Consider the following 21,152-nt stretch of genomic DNA (forward strand, 5'->3'; position numbering starts at 1 on the left):
ATTTCCAGCCCCCTGGATCCCAGCCTGTGAGGAGATAGCTTGAGAGAGCGAGAAGTGGAGCAGCGTGGATGGATGGATGGGGCTGGAGCAGGAGGAGGATGTGGAGAAGAGGGTTTCTTACCCCCCTAATAAAAAATAAATAAATAAAAAAAAAAGGAGAGAGAGAGAGAGCGAGAGAAAAGAAATAGAAGCTGAGCAGCAGCAGTAGAAGCGAAAAGCAGCCAGCTCCCCCTTTGGCTAACAGAGGCGCTCACTGAGCATGCTTCCCTGGGAGTAACAGACAGAAAAAGGGGGGGAAATGACGAGTCCGCTCAAAACAGCGAAGCCGGAGCAGCCTTCCAGGCGGCGTGAAACAATTTGAACCTGTGAGGTCACGAGACAAACCGATGTAGTATCGTAGACGGAGCCGAGGCAGGCGGCCATGCCGGAAATGATGCGGGGGTACAATCAGCCCATTCATGCAAAAGCTAGCATGAAATGTCAAGTGAAGTGTTGCTCATGGTTTAGAGGTTAAGCAACTATTGCCATTAACCACACGCAGCACACAAAGTCTGCTTCAGTAGTGGTTTGTTTTGGTGAGGAGACGAATGCATTTCGAGGGTGAAAAAAACAAATCTGTAAGCGTCACTTTGTAGTTAGAACTTTGATTCGAGTGTGGATACAGTTTGTGCCAGTGACTCGACCTTTTCAATCTACCTGTCATCAATTCCTGTTCCAGTTAAGCAGCTAACACTGATGTATCTGTTGATATCGGCCTTTTAGGGGAATAAGGTAGCTTTTACAGATAGCGTTATCTGACCTTTATCTCGTTGTGCCGCATCCACCCTGCACTGAAGTGTTCAGAAATAGCGCAGCGAAGCGCTCAAAGACTTCCAAACAAAAGATTTCTGTGGTTTACTGACCCATAAGAGAAAAAATAGCAACAATAAAAATGAATGAACCAAGAATTTCACAGGAAAACGACCGAACATGACTTCCCAAAGCATGAGGCATCGTTTTCTTATGAATTCAACTCATGTTGTGGTGATTAAAATCAGTAAATCATCAAACCGCCCATGTTACAATTGTGTTGTCCGCCTAATAGTATCAGCTTTTGTCATTTTTTTTCTCATGCGGTCAACAGAAGACGACCGGAAACGAGGCGAAAGATTAGCTACAAACATGCGGCCAAACTCTCGCTGTGACATACACAAAAATAAAAATGACAGCAAAGAGAGAAAAAGAATCATTTTTAATCATCTCGCCATCTCTTACATTCCTCTCAGGACGTCACAACCCATCGTTTGCAGAGTGTCTAACTCTGGAGCTGCGTTGTGGTTTTAACTTCCTGAAAAAGATGAATTAAGCTTCACCCTTACTCAGATTCTGAAACAGCTTTTTAAGAAGGTTACAAGACTTTGTAATCTTTACGTTGTTGAGAAAGTGGAGAACTAACAGACTTTTTACTAAAGAAATCACAAAAATTAGCCCGACTGTGGGTTGGAGAAACCTCGAAAGATGAAATGATGCTTGCCTTTTAATAGCTGTACAGTTTAAAACTTGATAACTAGAGCATGACTGAGGACGCAGGATTGCTTGAGGTGCACGCATGTGGAAAAGAGGTGACTGGGTCACTGTGATGCTACTCTGCTGCATGCGCTGCTGCTGGACGATCTCTGCATTGGCGCCACTCCTTCCTTTAAACTCTTCACTGTGGAGCACCCTGTGTGCCCTTCACGTGGGTCTAGTGTTACCTGGAGGCCTCTGGTGATTTGTAGTAAATGGGCCGGCTGTCTGTGATTAAAAAGTATTTAGATATTTGAGTCTTTTACTCGAGAAAAGCTTTAAAATGAACGTTTGGATGACAACGTGAGTGCGCCGAGAAACATTTTGAGGCTTTCCAGCCAATATTTGTCGTCATGTTTGGGGATTTGAGTAAATAGGGACTTTTTAAGTGTGTGTTCAGTTATGGTCTGTTCGTGGACCACAAGCAGACTTGAAACTCGTGTCACACCAATGACTGCTTGTCCACAGACGCAGGCACGTGTGGTGGGAAGCTGGACTGTGCGTCACGTCTGTAGGCAAAGTTGATCAGAAGTGTTTCCAGCTCCTTAAAGACGAGCCGGGGTGCCATCGTCCTAAATATCTGCATCATCATCCAGCTGAACTGACTCTCACCTCTTCCAAAGCCTCAAGTACACCGGGAAGGTCAAAACGACTCGATAAAGCATGTTTGTGAAACCCTTTTAAGTCCTGGGTTTTAGAGCTGACTCCATTTTAATCAGGGCCGGTGTCAGGCTTAGCGACACGGCGAGATTTATACACCGAAACAAGATGAGGTATTGTCTTTTTGACAGGAGCGGTCATTAGAGGGGCTGCGGAGCCGAAGCCCTGCGCCCGGAGACCGACTTTAGGAAACAATGGACCAGGTGATTGATGAGCCAGATGAGTGTGTCCTCTCAACAGACCAATTAACCTTGATGAGGCTCTGGCTGCTCCAAGCCAAATATTTCCCTCTGCTTTCCCCCCCCCCCCCCTCCCATGCCTCTCCTCTCCTCTGCTCTTTCTCTTCCCCCACATTATGAGATGGAAAAGTCTTGTTGTAATACTTGTGGCAGGTTCCTCGACGTGTATACTGCAGAATGGAGAAATATTTACACTACGGGATTGGGGGGGTGGATGAGGAGGGGGAGATGATTCGGCACAGTTTGTGAGCTTGTGGCGAGCGGTGACGTTCCCTTTCCTTTCATGGTCGAATAAAGCAAAGACACACGTGCGCAGATGGATTTACATGCAGAAAAACACAGACACACACATAAATACTGTGGATGCAGTCATAGCTGCGGTTCCTGAAGGTCGCAGCAGCAGCAGCAGCAGGCTTTGGCCGAGCTTCGGTTCGAGGACTGATGGGTGGGCTGAAGTCCCTTCCTCCTCTCCTCTCATTGTCTCCCTCACCTCCCTTCTGCTGTGCGACTTCTGTGGCTCGTGAAAGTCGGCGAGGAAGCCTCCGAGCCCTCTCCGTGGGAAAACCCCGATAAACCAAAAGCATAATATGACACAGTGTAGGCTCGGGCGTCGGTGGATTCACAGCGTGTTTGTGTAACTGAGAGCGAATGTAAACTTCAGTTTCTCTCACAGCTGGGTTGCCTTCATTGTTCCCTTCATAGAAATGTACACAAATAAAATGTTTAAGCTCAGTTAACTCGAGTGGAAGACGAGTGGGGTTCGGGTTAGGCTGTTTGGGATGTGAGATATCGGCGTGTCTCCACGCTGTGATGCGGCAGAGGTGAAAGTCATTTCGTCTGTGGCGCCACGGTATTGAAAAGCAAAATAAAAACATTTAAAAAAAAATCTAATTCAACAGCTACTTGACTTTCCAAACACAATGTCCAGGTAACCCAAGTAAAAATCCGCAGACCTTGATTTTCACTGAAATTTCTCTCTATCGGGAAGTTTAATGGTTTTCAGCGCGCAGCCTGAAAAGATCTTTTCAATGGGTGGTTATTAATATCTGCAAAATGTCAGCACATAAAGCCATTTGCATGGTTGGAAAACCTCTAAAAGTGAACGAGAGCGTCTTTCGGTGCAGTTTTTGGTGAGCTGACTCTTTAGGCTACGAGAAGCCGAGCACCCTGTTTCACTGTTAACGGGTGAGAAACCAAATAAAATGTCCCGATTAGCTTTTCTCCTGACAACTGAAAACTGTTGATGGATAAAATAATTAGCTAGTATGTCTTAACTGATAGAAGCATGTGTAATTAATATTTATTTATTTTTTACACCGGATGGCCTTCAAACCGAGGCTCTTTGACTTGACCACTACACTCCAGAGTTAGTCTATCTTGGCTAATCCAGCCCCTGAAGTGTAATCCTGCTTTATGTAACCAAAATAACATCCTGAAGATTGTGTTTCAGGAATCAATCAGAGATGATACAACACAGAAGTATCTGTTAACACATTTGCTCAGATGTCCGCTTTTAAGTCTCTGAGGTCTGAAGCTTGGATTATACTCGGTTCCAGACACGGACAGCTGGAGACCCGACGCGGTCCGAATAACAGGCAGGAATGAAAATCCTGATCCGTGACTTTTGTCCTGTCTCCCTCCCCTCACCTCCACCCGGCCGTGGTAAATGGTTCCCCCTCCCCGTAGTCGAGTCTGAGGTTTCTTCCTGTAAAAAAGGAGTTTTTCCTCCCCACCATCACCAAGTGCTTGCTCATAGGGGCTTGTGTGATTGTTGGGATTATCTCTATAGGTCCTAACCTTGCAAAATAAAGCACCTAGAGGCGACCGCTGTTGTGATTTGGTCCTGTGTAAATCAAATTGAATCGGTTTACACTTCAGTGAATCTCTGTGGGCGACATGTTGAAGGTGACATGTGAACACAAAAATGAAAAGAATTAGGATTGATGTTAATAATCGTGTGTGTGACAATGTTTGCTCGCCTGGTAAAGAGTGTACGTATAAAAATGCATTTAGTACTGCCGTTATAGTAAGATTAATGTGTGTTTATATGCGGTGCAACAACAAAAACCAGTAAAATGCTGTGACTTTCGTTCCCTCCTGGCTCCTGGCTCTTTGTTGTGGTCAGTATTTTACATGGACAGAGAAGCAAAATTCATATATTTAGGGTTTGAGTCATCTTAAATGACCTCAGAGGGTTTACACATCTATATTTGTTGCACCAGGGTTCGAACCCAGACCATACATGTCGTTCCACACCTGCTCACTACGTGCTTACCTGCCTCCTCTCTGCACCGCTCTGTCAAAGAAAGAGTGAAAAATGCCAAGAATTTAAAAAATATGTTATAGTTGAGCTATTTTTTGCAAAAACATTCAAAATATTTATTAATTTTTTTACTTAAAATTGTCAAAATGAAATGCGAAACATTAGAATGTGGTGATCATAAGTGGAAACATTCAATAAATACTCGCCACACCAACGAGCTAATTTAAAAAGAAAATCATGGTGGGAAACGTTTTTAAAATAGAAAAATGTCACAACAGCACATATAAATGTCTTGCTGCCGTTTGAGTGACGTCTTGAAGGTTAAAAATAATTGCTTAAAAAGCCCAAACGCAATAAATATGCTCCACATAAACACCAAAATCAAAGAACTGCTCAGTGAGAACAATTTAACTTCTTACTCGTCCTGCGCCTGCCCTCCATCTGCCGGGGCCCTCTGAAAGTATTAAAGTACTTACAGTAACTACAGCACAGACGAGATGACTGATAACCCTCCCGCGGGGAGCGAATCAAACACGCGACGGAGATGAGATAGCCGGCGAGGAGGACAAATGTGATCAGATGTGTCGCTTCGTGTAAACACCAGACTGTAAGCAGAGTTGTAGCAGCTGATCTGAAATCTTCAAACGGGCTAATGACGATCTGAACGACAGCCGCTCTCACTGCCCTCCGCGCCGCTAAACTAAATAAAACAGGGACCTGCAAATGCGCTTTAATTCGGCTCGGAAAGGGTTTGATAAGACATCTGATAAATCCAGTCACATACTCGTTTGAGTACATTTGCAAGCAATAACGTAAAAACGGTCATTTTTAGCCTCTCGTAGGTTTTTCTGTCCATGCTTTTGGGTTTGTTGCAGACGAAATGAAACTAAGAGAAATTCAGAAAAATATTCATCAGTTAGATAAAAAAAAAATGCGTCCACAAGGAGACTAAATGAAAAATGAAAACATGCTAGATGCTGAAGTTAAAGCACGGTTGAAAAAAATGACTCAAGCTGTTAATCAGCTATGCCGAAGAATGAATTGTCCGCCAATCGATTAATCAGTTACTGCAGCTTTATTCCCCTTTAATCACCTTTTGTAAATAAAATAAAAGCACGCTCTATAAGTGCTTCAAAACATATAGCAGCACAATAACATGAACGATGGGGAATTTGTTCTAAAGCAAGTCTTAAGGAAGCAGTCTCATCCTCAGATTTTAGCAGGTTTCAGAGCTCCAATCGAAGCCTTTCAGGGACCGTGCATGTAACAACCCACAGATTCATATGTTTAGTACGGTGTGGGATAAGTTTGGCCTCTTCAAATCCCTCCAGCCTTCCCAGAGATGCCAACACACTTCTCAGATATCCATCCACATGGCAGATTCGATTGCTGGCTGGCTGGCTGGCAGAGCTCCGGGCAGAGTGCTGGAGTCAGTTCAGCAGGTCAGATTATAGAGCGCAGCTCATTGTGTGTGTGTGTGTGTGTGTGTGTGTGTGTGTGTGTGTGTGTGTGTGTGTGTGTGTGTGTGTGTGTGTGTGTGTGTGTGTGTGTGTGTGTGTGTGTGTGTGTGTACATTATCCAGCGATGGTTTTGTGTATCTGTTATCTGGATGGCTCACATTCTCCAGACGGAGTTGTAGCAGCAGCAGCAGCTCTGTGTGTCTGCCTGTCTGGGTGTTGTTTTCCAGCTTAGCTAGGAATTGGGAGAAGGACCTCTCTCTTAACAGCTTTTGAGCAGGAGGCCTCCGCCATATGTTGTTTTATCCCCAGACCCTTCTCAGTTGCTCTGACCCCCCCATCCCCTCCCCCCCTCAGTGGCCGGAGTGACAGCAGCGTCTGCTCGGTCGTTCTTATCACAGGATCTCTGCTCGATCACCATTTCAAAGGGCACACAATACGTCAGGAAATAAAAATCCACAGTCAGCGCGGAGTTATTAAACCTCCCTGCTGCTTACTACCTCCGCTCTCCGCTCTTTGTTTGTGTTTGTGAACGGTCTAAAGATCACCTCAGACCTGCGCAAGTGCGAACGCGCTGTAATCTACATGTAGAGATGACAAACTTACGAAAAATGCGAGCATGCGTGAGGTCATGAACCGCCCCCCCCCCTCGAGCTGTAGCCTTCAGCTGTCCTCCTCCAACATTTACCCGCTATGTTACCAAATGTAGCTGCAGTTTCTGTGCTCAGACTTCTTCTTTTTTTCTATTCAGATGGAGAAATTTCACCGCTTTGCGAGGTTTAGATGAACATAATTATCGCAGAGAGATTTCTTTTTAAATAATTGAAAAAATAATAATTTAATCAAGGCACAGAAAGAAAAGGAAACGTCTGCTTCTTGCTCTGTAAATGTGTTGACGTGTTTGCTGTAATTAAATTCACTCAGTAATGAGGCGCGTATGTAATATTGTATATATGCTTTTTTTTTTTTTGAGTAAAAGGAAGGTGGAGAAGAAAAAGACTGAAAATATCCTGATAGTGTTTTCCAAAATAAAAAGTTTCTGGTTCGATTGATGCTCACATTGCGAGTAGATTCATTCAAGGCAAGGCAGCTTTATTTATAGAGCACATTTCACTGCGTGGAAACGCGCTCTGCTTTCATTTAAAGTCAGCAAACATGTGAAGTGTACATTCACGTGTTATTTTATTAGGTACGCCTGCTTGTTAACGACCACATGGGAGCAACTCAGTGTAGACGTGGTCGAGACGACGTGCTGAGGTTCAACCTGAGCGTCGGAGTGAGGAAAGGGGATTTAGGTGGCGTGGTTGTTCGTGCCGGTTGGAGAAACTGCAGATCTGCTGTGGATTTTCCCACACAGCCAATGTGGAAAAGAGAAAACACCCAGCGAGCCTACGTGAAAATGCTTTGTTGATATCAGAGGTCAGATGAGAATGGACTGAACTGCTTTGACCTGAGAGGAAGGTGACAGTGACTTAAGTATTCACTCGTTCTAATCAAGGTACACAGAAGAGCAGATGAAGCAGAAGACCACACTGGTTAGCAGTCGTGTCAGCTGGGAGGAGAAAACCGAGGCTACATTTTGCAAAGTCTCACGAAAACTGGACTTTTGGGTCAAAATCTGGTGACCATGTAAAAGCAGGGCTCCATCCTGCCTTGTATCAACAGTTTACACTGCTGCTGCTGGTGTGATGGGCGGGGACTATTTTCTTAGCACACTTTGTCACTACCTGTTGTTCATCGTGTCCATCCATGTATGACCGCAGTGTACCCAGCAGGATAGCACACCGTGTTACAAAGCTCAAACCAACTCAAACTGGTTTCTTGAGCATGACAATGAGGTCGCTGCACTCAGATGACCTCCACAGACACCAGATCTCAGTCCAATAGATCAGCTGTGCGATGCTGTCATGTCAACATGCACCAAAATCTGAGAAATATTTCCAGCACCTCGTTGAAGAAAAGAAAAGAGAGTCCAACCTCTGCTGCCAAGGTGTACCTAATGAAGTGTCCACATTGAAAGTGTGAAAGGAATATTTTACTTTTACTCAGCTACATTTACCGAGTGAGGCTATGATTTAATTACGTGTAGAAGTATTATTAGAAAAAAAAGCTGTATTTAAACACAATGTGAACACAGGACGAGTGGTTTATTAATAACATTTGAATTTTTCTTTCTCTACATGGAGTACTGAGTTATTGTTAAGAGCACACAGAAGATTATTTTTAGTAAAAAGGTGAAGTGATGTCCTCGGTTTTCAGCCCAATAATATCATGCAATAAGGATCCTATTAGATGTTCTGGAAAGGGTGAGAAACCAAATAAAACGTCCCGATTAGCTTTTCTCCTGACAACTGAAAACTGTTGATGGATAAAATAATTAGCTAGTATGTCTTAACTGATAGAAGCATGTGTAATTAATATTTATTTATTTTTTACACCGGATGGCCTTCAAACCGAGGCTCTTTGACTTGACCACTACACTCCAGAGTTAGTCTATCTTGGCTAATCCAGCCCCTGAAGTGTAATCCTGCTTTATGTAACCAAAATAACATCCTGAAGATTGTGTTTCAGGAATCAATCAGAGATGATACAATACAGAAGTATCTGTTAACACATTTGCTCAGATGTCCGCTTTTAAGCGTCTGAGGTCTGAAGCTTGGATTATACTCTGTTCCAGACACGGACAGCTGGAGACCCAACGCGGTCCGAAAAACAGGCAAGAATGAAAATCCTGATGCGTGACTTTTGTCCTGTCTCCCTCCCCTCACCTCCACCCGGCCGTGGTAAACGGTTCCCCCTCCCCGTAGTCGAGTCTGAGGTTTCTTCCTGTAAAAAAGGAGTTTTTCCTCCCCACCATCACCAAGTGCTTGCTCATAGGGGCTTGTGTGATTGTTGGGATTATCTCTATAGGTCCTAACCTTGCAAAATAAAGCACCTAGAGGCGACCGCTGTTGTGATTTGGTGCTGTGTAAATCAAATTGAATCGGTTTACACTTCAGTGAATCTCTGTGGGCGACATGTTGAAGGTGACATGTGAACACAAAAATGAAAAGAATTAGGATTGGTGTTAATAATCGTGTGTGTGACAATGTTTGCTCGCCTGGTAAAGAGTGTACATATAAAAATGCATTTAGTACTGCCGTTATAGTAAGATTAATGTGTGTTTATATGCGGTGCAACAACAAAAACTAGTAAAATGCTGTGACTTTCGTTCCCTCCTGGCTCCTGGCTCTTTGTTGTGGTCAGTATTTTACATGGACAGAGAAGCAAAATTCATATATTTAGGGTTTGAGTTATCTTAAATGACCTCAGAGGGTTTACACATCTATATTTGTTGCACCAGGGTTCGAACCCAGACCATGCATGTCATTCCACACCTGCTCACTACCTGCTTGTCAGCTGGGAGGAGAAAACCGAGGCTACATTTTGCAAAGTCTCACGAAAACTGGACTTTTGGGTCAAAATCTGGTGACCATGTAAAAGCAGGGCTCCATCCTGCCTTGTATCAACAGTTTACACTGCTGCTGCTGGTGTGATGGGCGGGGACTATTTTCTTAGCACACTTTGTCACTACCTGTTGTTCATCGTGTCCATCCATGTATGACCGCAGTGTACCCAGCAGGATAGCACACCGTGTTACAAAGCTCAAACCAACTCAAACTGGTTTCTTGAGCATGACAATGAGGTCGCTGCACTCAGATGACCTCCACAGACACCAGATCTCAGTCCAATAGATCAGCTGTGCGATGCTGTCATGTCAACATGCACCAAAATCTGAGAAATATTTCCAGCACCTCGTTGAAGAAAAGAAAAGAGAGTCCAACCTCTGCTGCCAAGGTGTACCTAATGAAGTGTCCACATTGAAAGTGTGAAAGGAATATTTTACTTTTACTCAGCTACATTTACCGAGTGAGGCTATGATTTAATTACGTGTAGAAGTATTATTAGAAAAAAAAGCTGTATTTAAACACAATGTGAACACAGGACGAGTGGTTTATTAATAACATTTGAATTTTTCTTTCTCTACATGGAGTACTGAGTTATTGTTAAGAGCACACAGAAGATTATTTTTAGTAAAAAGGTGAAGTGATGTCCTCGGTTTTCAGCCCAATAATATCATGCAATAAGGATCCTATTAGATGTTCTGGAAAGGGAAAAAAAAGCCGAACTGCTCCGCTCCTCAAAACTGTTATTTATTTTCCCTAAAATAAAATAAAAGTACAGATTTTTGGCCTCACATTGCTAACCATTGCAGCAAGCGTTTCCCCGATAAAGACGATGTTTGACGACCTCCCCTGTACCCTTAATCGCTTATTTTGACACCTCAGTATACATCAATAAAACAATCTTTCATTATAGGAACTCAGTTATGCAAAATTATTTGACAAATCTGAATCACTTCTCACTCTCTGTTAAACTATTAAGCATTTATTATAAAGAAAGCAATGGGAACAAAGTCATGCAGCTTTTTTGGGACACAGATGCTCTTTGGCCGATTAGGGAAAAACCTATAATCATGTTTATTTTTGTCATTATTATTTAACATGATTACTCACAGACTGTGGAAAACATAATGGATTCATTTGAACTTTAACTGTAATTCAACCTAAAATAAATAATGTTTCATTTTGATGTTTTAATATTGTCCAGTAGAAGTGGCCATGACGCTATGGACAAAATTAAAGAAACGAATAAAAATGGTGACTCTACAAAATGTCATCGGGGCCCTCTGTGAAGTCTGAACCATGAAAAAATTGTCAGATAATTCCAACTCTTTGAAACTGCAGGCCAAAACTGTTTTTGTTCTTGACCTTCGTCTTCTTCCTGCTTCCTTTAGGGGTCACCACAGCAGGCCATCTGCCTCCATCTCCCCCCATCCCTATCAGGAGTACATCGGCTTGTGCCCCCCACTCTGCGAAAATGCTTTTTAATGCTTTAAAGTTGAGCGTTTTAACATAGGAGTCTATGGGAATCAACTCCCCGTTGGAGCAAGCCTCATATGGCCATTAGAGGAACTACTGCTTTTATTCCTATGGTGGCTTTAGCGCACGCACATAAATAAAAGCATCAAAAAGATAAAGAAAAGCATCTCCCGGCTATTAGAAATGCTGCTGCTGTGATATTTTCCATTCCAGCATCCGTCTTCCTCTTCCGCTCTTCCTCTCTGATGACTTCAATTAATAGAATTTTTAATTAAAGGACTGGTTATTCTCTGTGGACGTGTTCTGGTGGAGCCCTTCACAGACAGTCAGAGGTCTGGATGAAGTCAGGCGTTTTCTTTTCTCGCTCGCTTTCTTTCGCCCTGTTCGGTTTCAGACAATAAACCGAGGCGGGAGGCAGCTGTTGCCATGGGAGTGACAGGCACAGGTGAGAGGTGCCCAGTTGTTCGCAGGCGTCAGAACGGGAGTGTGGTCTCCGACACTGCTTGCATTGTTTCGGAGACATACGTGTGTGTGTGTGTGTGTGTGTGTGTGTGTAGTAGCGCTTCGGTGTGCATGTCACAGAGTTTGACTGCTGTGAAAAAACCTCTGTGCATTCTCATTTCCAGCTGCCAACCCTGATTTTTGTTTAGAGGAGAAAAGATAAGGCGGAAAGAACAAGATATTGGTGATTCTTCCACTGCAGCTGCTCTCGTTTCTGGTATTTTCTGGAAATCAGTTGTTTTCTTAAAGCGGACTTGTTCTGTTTTTCGTATATGCTGTCATATACGCTCGTGGCCACTTTGTTTGTTACACCTGTTCAACTGCTCGATACATTTAGGCACTTAGATGGGGTCAAGACGGCCTCCTGTTATTATTAATATGGTAATCTCAAGCACACAGCCCCACCTTCAAACCTTCTGTTTGCAAGGGGCAGCCAATCAGAAGAAAGTTGGCTCACAGAGGATGAACTGATGGGCTGCACCAATGTGCAGTTTAAGATAAAGAAGGATTAGTTTTAGCTTTGAATCATGCAAAGCTACTCTAGCAAAGTCCAAGAATCAACATTTGTAAATGAGCATAACAGGTTCCTTTTAAGGTGACTGATCTGTGGTTATCTGACGTTTTCGCTGTTGTATTTGTTGTTACCGTCTAACAAATCCAATATTAGACGGCGCTGCAGTTGAAGCTTCACAGCTGGGTTTGATCTTCACGTTCGCTGCCCAGGATGGAGACACACACAAACAGAAATGGTGCAAATTGACGTCAATAAATTGCGTAAAAGCCGCTGCTGTTTGATTGTTGAAAGGTTATCAAAGGTTGCCAAAGAGAGGAAGAAAGTCAAAATATTTATTTCTGTGAGCGTGCTGTTTGGGTTTTGGGTCAGGTCTGTGGCGTCTGGATTAGAAGCTGATGTGAAGCTCTTTGTTGGAGCTCTAATTCGTGTTTTTGTCAGGCGTGTTCAAAGAAGAGTCCCCCCTTCACTCCACCTGGAATCAAACACTGCAATGTCTTTGTTGTATTTTTAGAAAGACTCGTTTTTGCTTAAAATGAATTACAAAACACGTTCAGAATCTTTTCTATATAATACATGCTCTCTGTCTTTCTTCTTTCCTTCCAGCGTCCCGGCATGCCGTCTGGAGCGAGAATGCCCCACCAGGGAGCTCCCATGGGCCCCCCCGGCCCGCCGTACGGAGGGAGCCCAGCGGTGCGGCCCGGCCTGCCCTCCCCAGTGATGGAGCCCAGCCGTAAGAGGCCTGCCCCCTCCCAGCAGGTCCAGCAGCAGCAGCAGCAGCAACAGCAGCAGCAGCAGCAGCAGCAGTCCGTCCAGAACCGTGCCAGAAAGTGAGTTTGAATCCAAGTGACCTACAACTCCGGCCAAAAACACTGCATGGTGTGCAATCAGTGACCCTTTGTGTGTCTGCTTTTATGTGATCTAAGAGCTCAACAGTGGTTACACTTTCATCTGGATGAAGATTTGGGAAAAGCTTAGATGTTGATGATAATCAAAGTGTGCGTTAACAATGGGAAGGAGAGATTTTTCTACAAAAATCTGAAATATAACTCTATATCTTAAATTGAATGTCTTAATATTATGTAACATTATGTATATTATACTTGTAATCTATTTTAAATTTATTTCATTTATATTTTAGGACTGAAAAAAAGTTATTGCCACAACATGCAATAAATTTTCAATCTTGTTGCTTTTAAAGTGGTTGCTTTGGAGATGGGGACCAGGTCTGAGACCACTCGCAGTCTAGATGCTGCTTTCAAAGCAACTTCGGTGCCGTTAATACGGCAATAAGAGAAAGTCTGCATGCTATCAGCTTCCATTTGAATGAGGTTAGGTTAGAAATTACATGGAAAATCACAAACCTGTCACAGTCTGCGTACACAAAAATTCCCATTTAATTTTGCACTAACTTCCTGCATTCAGAGTCCAGTTTGTCCATCTCAGAGATTTGAAAAAGAACTTCAGAAATTCCCACATAAATAGTGACGTAGCTGCTGCAGGACGCCAGTGTAACTGTAACGTGAAACTGACACTCAACAACGGTAGTTTTATAAATAACCAGAATACAACTGGTTAGCAACCAGTTGAGTCAAGTCCCTTTTTGCAAAACGTATATTGCAGACGAGTTGCAACCAAAGGGTGCAATTAGCAATGATTTGCAAAACTTTGCCAGTCTGTCTGAAAGTAAATGCAGTCAGTCCGAGTCTGACCTGCTTTGAAAACAGGTTGCCTCCCACTAGACGACCCTTTCATGTTGTGATTAAAAGTTGTTGCCAACAGGTTGAGGGTGTTGAATGCTCAACCTTTGGGCAAATGTTGGCTACCGTAGCTGCTTAAAGTGATCACGATTCATGACTGCATGAAATTTCATTGCATTCCTTATAAAAACTGTAGAAGTGCTCTAGATAAAAAGTGGGGGGACTGAACCACTGCTAGTGCAACTAACCAAAAAAACGCCACATAACTGCTAGCTCCGCCATCATGAAATGTATCATTTGCTGCTTTTCTCTTTAATTTCATTGTAAATTGAAACTATTTGGCTGGAGATCAGACATGAATCATTTTTTTTTCATATTTTTTTTTAACGCCGATATAATTTAACAGTCATGAAATCATTTTTAAAAATGTTAGCGAAGTATCTCCAACGTGTACGTCAACATTTACGCACTGTGATCTCCTAAAATCTTTCAAATCCAGCTTAAAAAATCCCACCGGTGACGAGTGAAACCATGACCTTTGTGCGTGTTTGTGTGTGTCACTGTTCAGCTTCCATTTCATGTCGTTTCCCCTTCTCTCGCTGCTCGCCTCGTTTTGCATCCTTCGCCTCGCTCACTGCTGTATACATCCACTCTCACCATCACAGTCGCTGCCACGACTGAATGTTTGCTCTCGGTTCGACCTCTAGCTGTCTTCAGCGTCTTTGTAGTGTAAATTTTTACCATCGCATAAACGTGGCGTCCTCACAGCTGTCTGCAGACGTTCAGACTCTGGTAGTCTCTTTGGCTTATCCTTACGCTATCTACTGTCAAAGCGGGATACGTAACATTGCAGGCTTCATTTGACATTCACACATAGGTCACTTTTACATTAATGTTCCTCGAGGCTTCATGCAGACATACCCACAGTGAAGGAGACGGTGATGAGAGAGAGCCACGTGCAGGAGACTAAGCAGGACGTCAAGTGCTTTGGGAGAATTTATTCACATATTGTTGCTCTTTTTCTAATTAGACGTATGAGAAACACGTATTCTGTGTCTTGTCATGCTTTTAACGCATGTATTCATGAAACAAAGTGATTAGAGTAGGAAAATTTAACTAGCATTAACTATTCTATTCGTTTTCTAAGTCCGCCCTCTGCTAGCTAAGGTGTTCTTGCTCTATTTTTTTGTTTGATGTCAGTTTGCAAATAGCTTCCAGGTGCGTTACCAGCACCCTCTGGCAGCAGTTGTGCATTACTTCCTTTGACCTTCTGTTTAAAACCTAAGCAGCATTCTCTCTGCTTCAATTTAAATTTTCTCTCTTTCCCAAAATAGTGACGAGTTACGGTAATTTGACGCGCACATGGTTAAATCTAAACGGAGCTGATCTGTCCATGCAAACGCTTTGTGCTACAGCGATACGCTGAATATCCACGTATGGCTCGTTTTCTCTACTTTCCGAAACAGGTCAAATTTCGTGCTTCCCCCTCTTCCACAACTGTAGTGGAAGTTGCCATCAAATGAAATAGAGGACGGGTTTGTTTTCACACTTTGTTTGTCGTTGCCTTTTCGCACATGTAGCAGACAACAGGAAATTGTTCACACTTACTACTTACTTACTACTGGTGGTGGTCAGAGGGCCCGGTGGCGCCAGTGTCCGGCAGCCTCGCCTCTGTCAGTGCGCCCCAGGGCAGCTGTGGCTAGAATGTAGCTTGCCATTGCCAGTGTGTGAATGTGTGTGTGAATGGGTGAATGACTGAATGTAGTGTAAAGCGCTTTGGGGTCCTTAGGGACTGAGTAAAGCGCTACACGAATGCAGGCCATTTATCATTTACCATTACTACTGGAAATGCTTTGTTTAGCTTAGTCCTGTTAACCACGGGTGGCACCTGCTTTTAATCCACTTTGTATTCTATACCAGCGGTCTCCAACCTTTTTTGCGCCACGGACCGGTTTATGCCCGACAATATTTCCATGGACCGGCCTTTAAGGTGTCACGGATAAATACAACAAAATAAAAGTAGTACCAGTACCAAAAAAAAAAAGAAAAATTTATTCATAACACATGTGAAAAGACCAAGGAAAACCGAGTAAACGATAACAAAATAACGCTGAAAACCGATAAAAACCCTGAAAACTATACATTTCATACATTTAACACCACAACCGCATTAACGCAGCAAATCTCCGTTAGTGAGTTAGCGCAGATCGCCCCAGGTCCGAATGATTCAGACATTTATGATCTCACATACAGATCCTTCCAAGAAATGTCCAGAAAAGTTCAAGGCTACACACACACACACACACACACACACACACACACACACACACACACACACACACTCACAGAGGCTCACAGAGTAGCTTCATGACTACAAGGAGACGAGTGAATGCCAGGTTTGGTCATTAGAAAGGGGATCAATATGCACACTCTGTGGACCTCTGTTTCATTCTCCTGCTACGTGCAGCACGATTGATCCACTTATAATTTAGCAGGCTTGTCGAACTGGTCAGGGGAAATGTTGCACTGCATCGGGGCCTCAACCCCCACAGCAGCCCAGCCGGCTGTGGAGGCTCTGATCAATGGTGCAGGGTGACCTGTTCAGGTGTCTTTGTCTTTTTTGCTCCCTGTTGCTCTGTTGGAGTGCACGTCCTCTGGCAAACGCGTTGATGGTTCGGCGCCTCCATCCAGCTCAGACTCCACGCTGCTGCTGCTGCCAGCCGAGGGCGGGCCACCTGTGTTTGCAGTGTCATTGAGACCTTATGGTCCCAGCTACACGTGCTCTGCAGAGCTTACGCTGTCCTGCTACAAATACTTTGCATTAATTGGTATAAATACTCAACCCTTTGTCCTAGAAAGTCTGTATATATTTTCCTAAAAAGTTTGTGAAGAAGTACCACAGGACGGATTATCTTTATATGTAACTCACACGCACTCAATTCGGGTACTTCAACTAGCATGTAGGTGTAAACTTCTCACTTATATGGTGCATGAAGTTCAAAAGGGTAAATCTGTCTTAAATTAAACATGGTGACTGCACACTCGATGCCATGTTTTTGGAAATTTTTGGACCCAGAAAGGAACAATTTAACACACACACACACCATAAGCTTACATTGTGAGTCTGTTGATGTATTTTTGGTGGTCTCTCCCCCCCAAAATTGGATGTAGGTCTTAAAAAGTCAAGTCAAAGCAGAAGCGCATTAATCCTGGATTTTTTCTCCATGCCAGCATTTAGAAAGCCACTTATGTGGTTGCAAAAAGAAATCTGGTTTTATAAAAGTTTATTAGAAAACTCACTTGAATCTATGACCTAAAAACACACCTTTCTGATGAGTTTATGGACTCATCGCATGTTTAGTGTGGTCTCCAGTCGAGTCAAAATGCAGGATAAAACAGGATGTGGGCGGACCTACTACGTGATTGACAAGTCACTGCATCATTCACCTACTTGACTCGACTGGTACTTTTTTATAACCTATGCAGCCGGGTTTCTGAGCGAGCTGAGCTGAAAATGTGACGCCAGCAGACTGCATGCCACTGATTGGCCAGGCAGTGACGTCACTGCATGAGTCATAAGAGTGACTGCTCAAACCCGCCAATGATGGCGCCACGATGTCCTCCAATGTTGTCTTGTTGTGACCACAGCCACATTGAGGTGGAACTCAGTTATAATGGAAAATGACCAAAACTGAGTCCAGTAGAGTGTAGTTGAGCTGAGTGGGTGCTTGTGGAAAAGAAGTCAGCTCTGCCACTCACTCGTAACATCTGGCTTCAAACACTCATTTGTCCTGGATGATAGCTCTCGAGTAGAAGTGTCATCCAATGAATGGCTACGTCCATCTTTTATATACAGTCTATGGTCTGTATATTAATGATATAGTGTGAAAAACATACAGAATCCCACATTTGAATATTGCGAGTGCATTTCTGCTCAGTTTCTCTCAGAAAGGGGAAACATTTGTTTTGTTGCACCACAACTGAAAAAAACTGCTCGCCACAGACACCCCGCATATTGCAACATGACGTAATGTACGATTGGCTGGCCACTACTGCTTTGACCATTGCCTTAAAAAAACCTCATTCTGGAATAAATCTTCCACTTTAAAGCAGCACAAAGATGAAGAACTGCATCGTCTCTGTACATCCTCTGAATGAATGACAGCTTCCAGTTGATTTCAGAGTGTTGCACCTCAATCTCCGCCCCAGGAGAGTTGAAACCACTGCCGGCAGCCGTAAAATAGCAGATTTAAAGATTACGTGCCGTGTTCCCTCCTCTAGCTTTGCCTCTTTGTTCTTCAGACCCCAGCTTTATCCACACCCTGCTATATTTTGGTTAGGTTTTTTTTCTGTCTTCAATTTTATCTCTTATTTCCCCTGAGTGCCACATTACTTATAAACCCCCGAACCTTGGTTTTTGCTATTAATGTTGGTCCTTGAAGTAAAAACTTTCCTCACTGCTCATAACGCACGGTTACCTTGGACACTTCATGTTGCTTAGGAGTATTGTGAGGTTTTATGCAGCAGTTAAAAAAAAAAAAAGGCTGAGTTTCGTGGTCAGGAGCTACTTTTCTGGCTGTGGAAATGACAAAAAGCTCTTATTTATCCATAAATCACCAACCATGTATGCACCATAGGGCCATCCTGAGCTGGACCCAGAGAGGTAAAACCACCACACGCTGCTTGTCTGTTCCCATTGTGTTCATTATCAGTGTATTGTCTGTCTTTGTGTGTGAAGCATGATTGTTTTGGTTCACTGAGAAACTGTAGGATGAGCGTGTCCCTCAGACGAGCAGGACGCCTCCCAGGTCCTCCTCTGCTGCACTATGTGCATGCATGGACACCGTTACCCATCCCCAGTGCCTGCCCTTGTCTGCACCTACTAACAAACCCTTGAACTTCACACACACATCCAACACACACAGACACACACACACAGAACCACCAGGTGTTTACCCTCGTACTTGCTGCCACTGAGTGTGTGTCTCGCCACAACTCTAATCGGACAACCTTCGAATCCTCACCAATTCTTAGGAAGCCAGTCGGATTCCCCGGAGCCAATGAGATGCCGGCGAGGCAGATGGACATGAGAGAGCCCCAATCAGATCCCACGCTCGGATCAAAGTAGGATTTTATTCTGCTGCATGTCCGTTTTCTTTCGTTTGATGACTCTGGCCTATTTTTTTTCCTTCTTGCCTTTTCACCTGAGCCCAGCACTTCCTGAATGAGAAAACAAACGTAGAGGTCGTAGAAGCCGACTCCTGAAATGTAGTGGTGCATGCTTTGGGCTGGAGCATGGCATGATGGGAACGGTTTTGTGCAGCTAGAGCAGAAAAATAAATAGAATAGAAATCCAGTCTCAAACCATTTTAAGAGAGTGTAAAATGGCGAGTTGTTTTGTGTTTCTTTTGTTTTTTTCCCCTTTCCAATGCACTCCCGGATCCTTCAATTCTCCTTGCAGCAGTCTTGTTTCAGTAGTTGGCATGCTGATGTAACATACTGCTTCACAGACCGTTGTAGTGCACTGTGACAGAAAAATTCACTACACTGCAAAAAATCTTTTCTAGATACAAAAAATAATCTAACTAACTAGAGAAATTTCCACCCACAGAGAGAGCTGGGCGAGAACTCAAAACACACTGCAAAGTTTCAGAGATCCTGTAGTGTTTAAACTCTTAAAGTTTCCTGTAATTATGGAAAAATCAATCTGTACTTAGATTTGTGTGATCAGTTAATCCTTTAATCTGTTAAATTGATTCCTTACTGGACTGTTTCCTTGAAACTCAAATGTCATCACAGTGTAAACTAATCAACCACAACATTAACGCCATGAAACTCAAACCTGACGTGGGCACTCCCCAACGGCAGCAGCCTCCACCCAGTAACTGACAGGACCCGATGGATCCCAGTGCCAAACCCCCACAGGACACCAACTGTCTGTAACCCGGTGGGCCGAAACTGTTTTGGCTGGTGGTTTTAATGTTGTGGCTGATCAGTGTAAATAAATTGAATTCAAGTCGGCCGCTCCTGCTACCTAAGAAAGTATCTAATAAATCTAGTATCTAGTAAAATTGATTTAGTTGCTGGTTTTAACTGTTTAAATCCATTTTTCAACATTTCAGGTTGATACCTCCTTTACTTATGAACTTGAGGGGTCATTGAGGGGTCAATAGTGCACTTTGAAGGCCTTTAAATAAACAAAAAACAGCTGATTATGAGAGATAATACCACAGTGTGGTTAATTAGTGAACCTTTTTTGTTTCTAATCTCAACCAAAGCCCGGCTGTCTATATTTACCACTCCATCTTCTAATGTAACTCTTAGCAAGGAAGCAAATCAAAATATTCAGCTTTAAAAAAAACTCAGCTCAGTTTGGCTCTCGATATCCTAAAACGGGATTACAAATTAATCGAATCGCCCCGAGGACGTAACACCGTAAAGGCAAGATTATTTATTATCTTTAATGAGAAAAGTGAGTTGAAATGATCTGTCCTCGTGAGATGAGTTTATTTCTTTATTTTTCGTTTTATGTTCTTTTTGCAGTGTAGTGCCGTCTTGTTGTTTTTAGGCAGCGTCCTCCTGCAGGCATCGACGACAGAGCACTTTACACGGGGAGATGATTAAATATTTAAGGAAATCTTGGGGGAGTGTAGGAAGCTGTAGTGATGTTTTTGCAATCAGCGTCACCTGGAAAGAAAGTTCTGACAACTTGGCACAGATGTTCTTGTTGCTCTTAGCCCTTTCTTGGTAAGTAAAATATATGAAGTGTGTTCACGCTGCAAGGAATTAATGAATCTAACGAGCTGCACACACACACGCGCATAAATCCTGAAAAGTCGTGAGCACACATCCTGTCACCATCCGAGTCCTGCAGCGGCGGCGGCGGCCTCAGCGATTCTGCAGAAGGTGTGTGTGTGTGCAGTGAATACATGTCAGGGAAGAGATGTGAGATGTGACACTTTTTTGGCTGTTAGAGGCTCTCGCTCTCCAGGTGTACCGCTGCATCTCAGGGAACACACAAACACATGATACACACACACGCACGCACACACACAGCTGGGACGCTGGGGTGCTGGATATGGCCCAGCATTTTAGCAGATGGCCTGGGTGCTACGCTATCAGTCACCATAGTAACATGCTCTCTTTTCCCTCTTTCTCCCTGTCTTTCTCTCCCTCTCTCTCTAGTGCTAAGAGAAGGAAAATGGCAGACAAGATTCTTCCGCAAAGGGTGAGGCTGCATATTTTTACCTTTGTTGCTGTGTGTTTTTCTCTGTGTATGTTTTTTATCCTTTGTGCGCTGCACAGAAAAAATCCCGGTCGTTTTTTTGATGTTTGGGGTTCTTGGGAGGCGCAG

At 43.5% G+C, this 21,152-nt stretch overlaps 1 protein-coding gene across 5 annotated transcripts in view; it reads left to right on the forward strand.

Moving 5' to 3' along the window:
* The window catches only part of smarcd3b (SWI/SNF related BAF chromatin remodeling complex subunit D3b), a 62,410-nt gene that overhangs the window by 20,798 nt on the left and 20,460 nt on the right, over nucleotides 1-21,152 (forward strand). For 3 of the 5 annotated variants that reach the window (XM_035909661.2, XM_006794995.3, XM_006794996.3), the window contains exons 2-4: nucleotides 12,705-12,928; nucleotides 18,833-18,922; nucleotides 20,984-21,026. In XM_035909661.2, coding sequence (XP_035765554.2) covers nucleotides 12,705-12,928; nucleotides 18,833-18,922; nucleotides 20,984-21,026 — 357 coding nt within the window. The remainder of the gene's footprint in view (nucleotides 1-12,704; nucleotides 12,929-18,832; nucleotides 18,923-20,983; nucleotides 21,027-21,152) is intronic. The other 2 variants (XM_035909662.2, XM_006794997.3) reach the window with 1 other exon arrangement.

Source organism: Neolamprologus brichardi, chromosome 9 (genome assembly GCF_056152115.1).
Source record: "Neolamprologus brichardi isolate AB-2024 chromosome 9, ASM5615211v1, whole genome shotgun sequence".
Lineage (NCBI taxonomy): Eukaryota > Metazoa > Chordata > Actinopteri > Cichliformes > Cichlidae > Neolamprologus > Neolamprologus brichardi.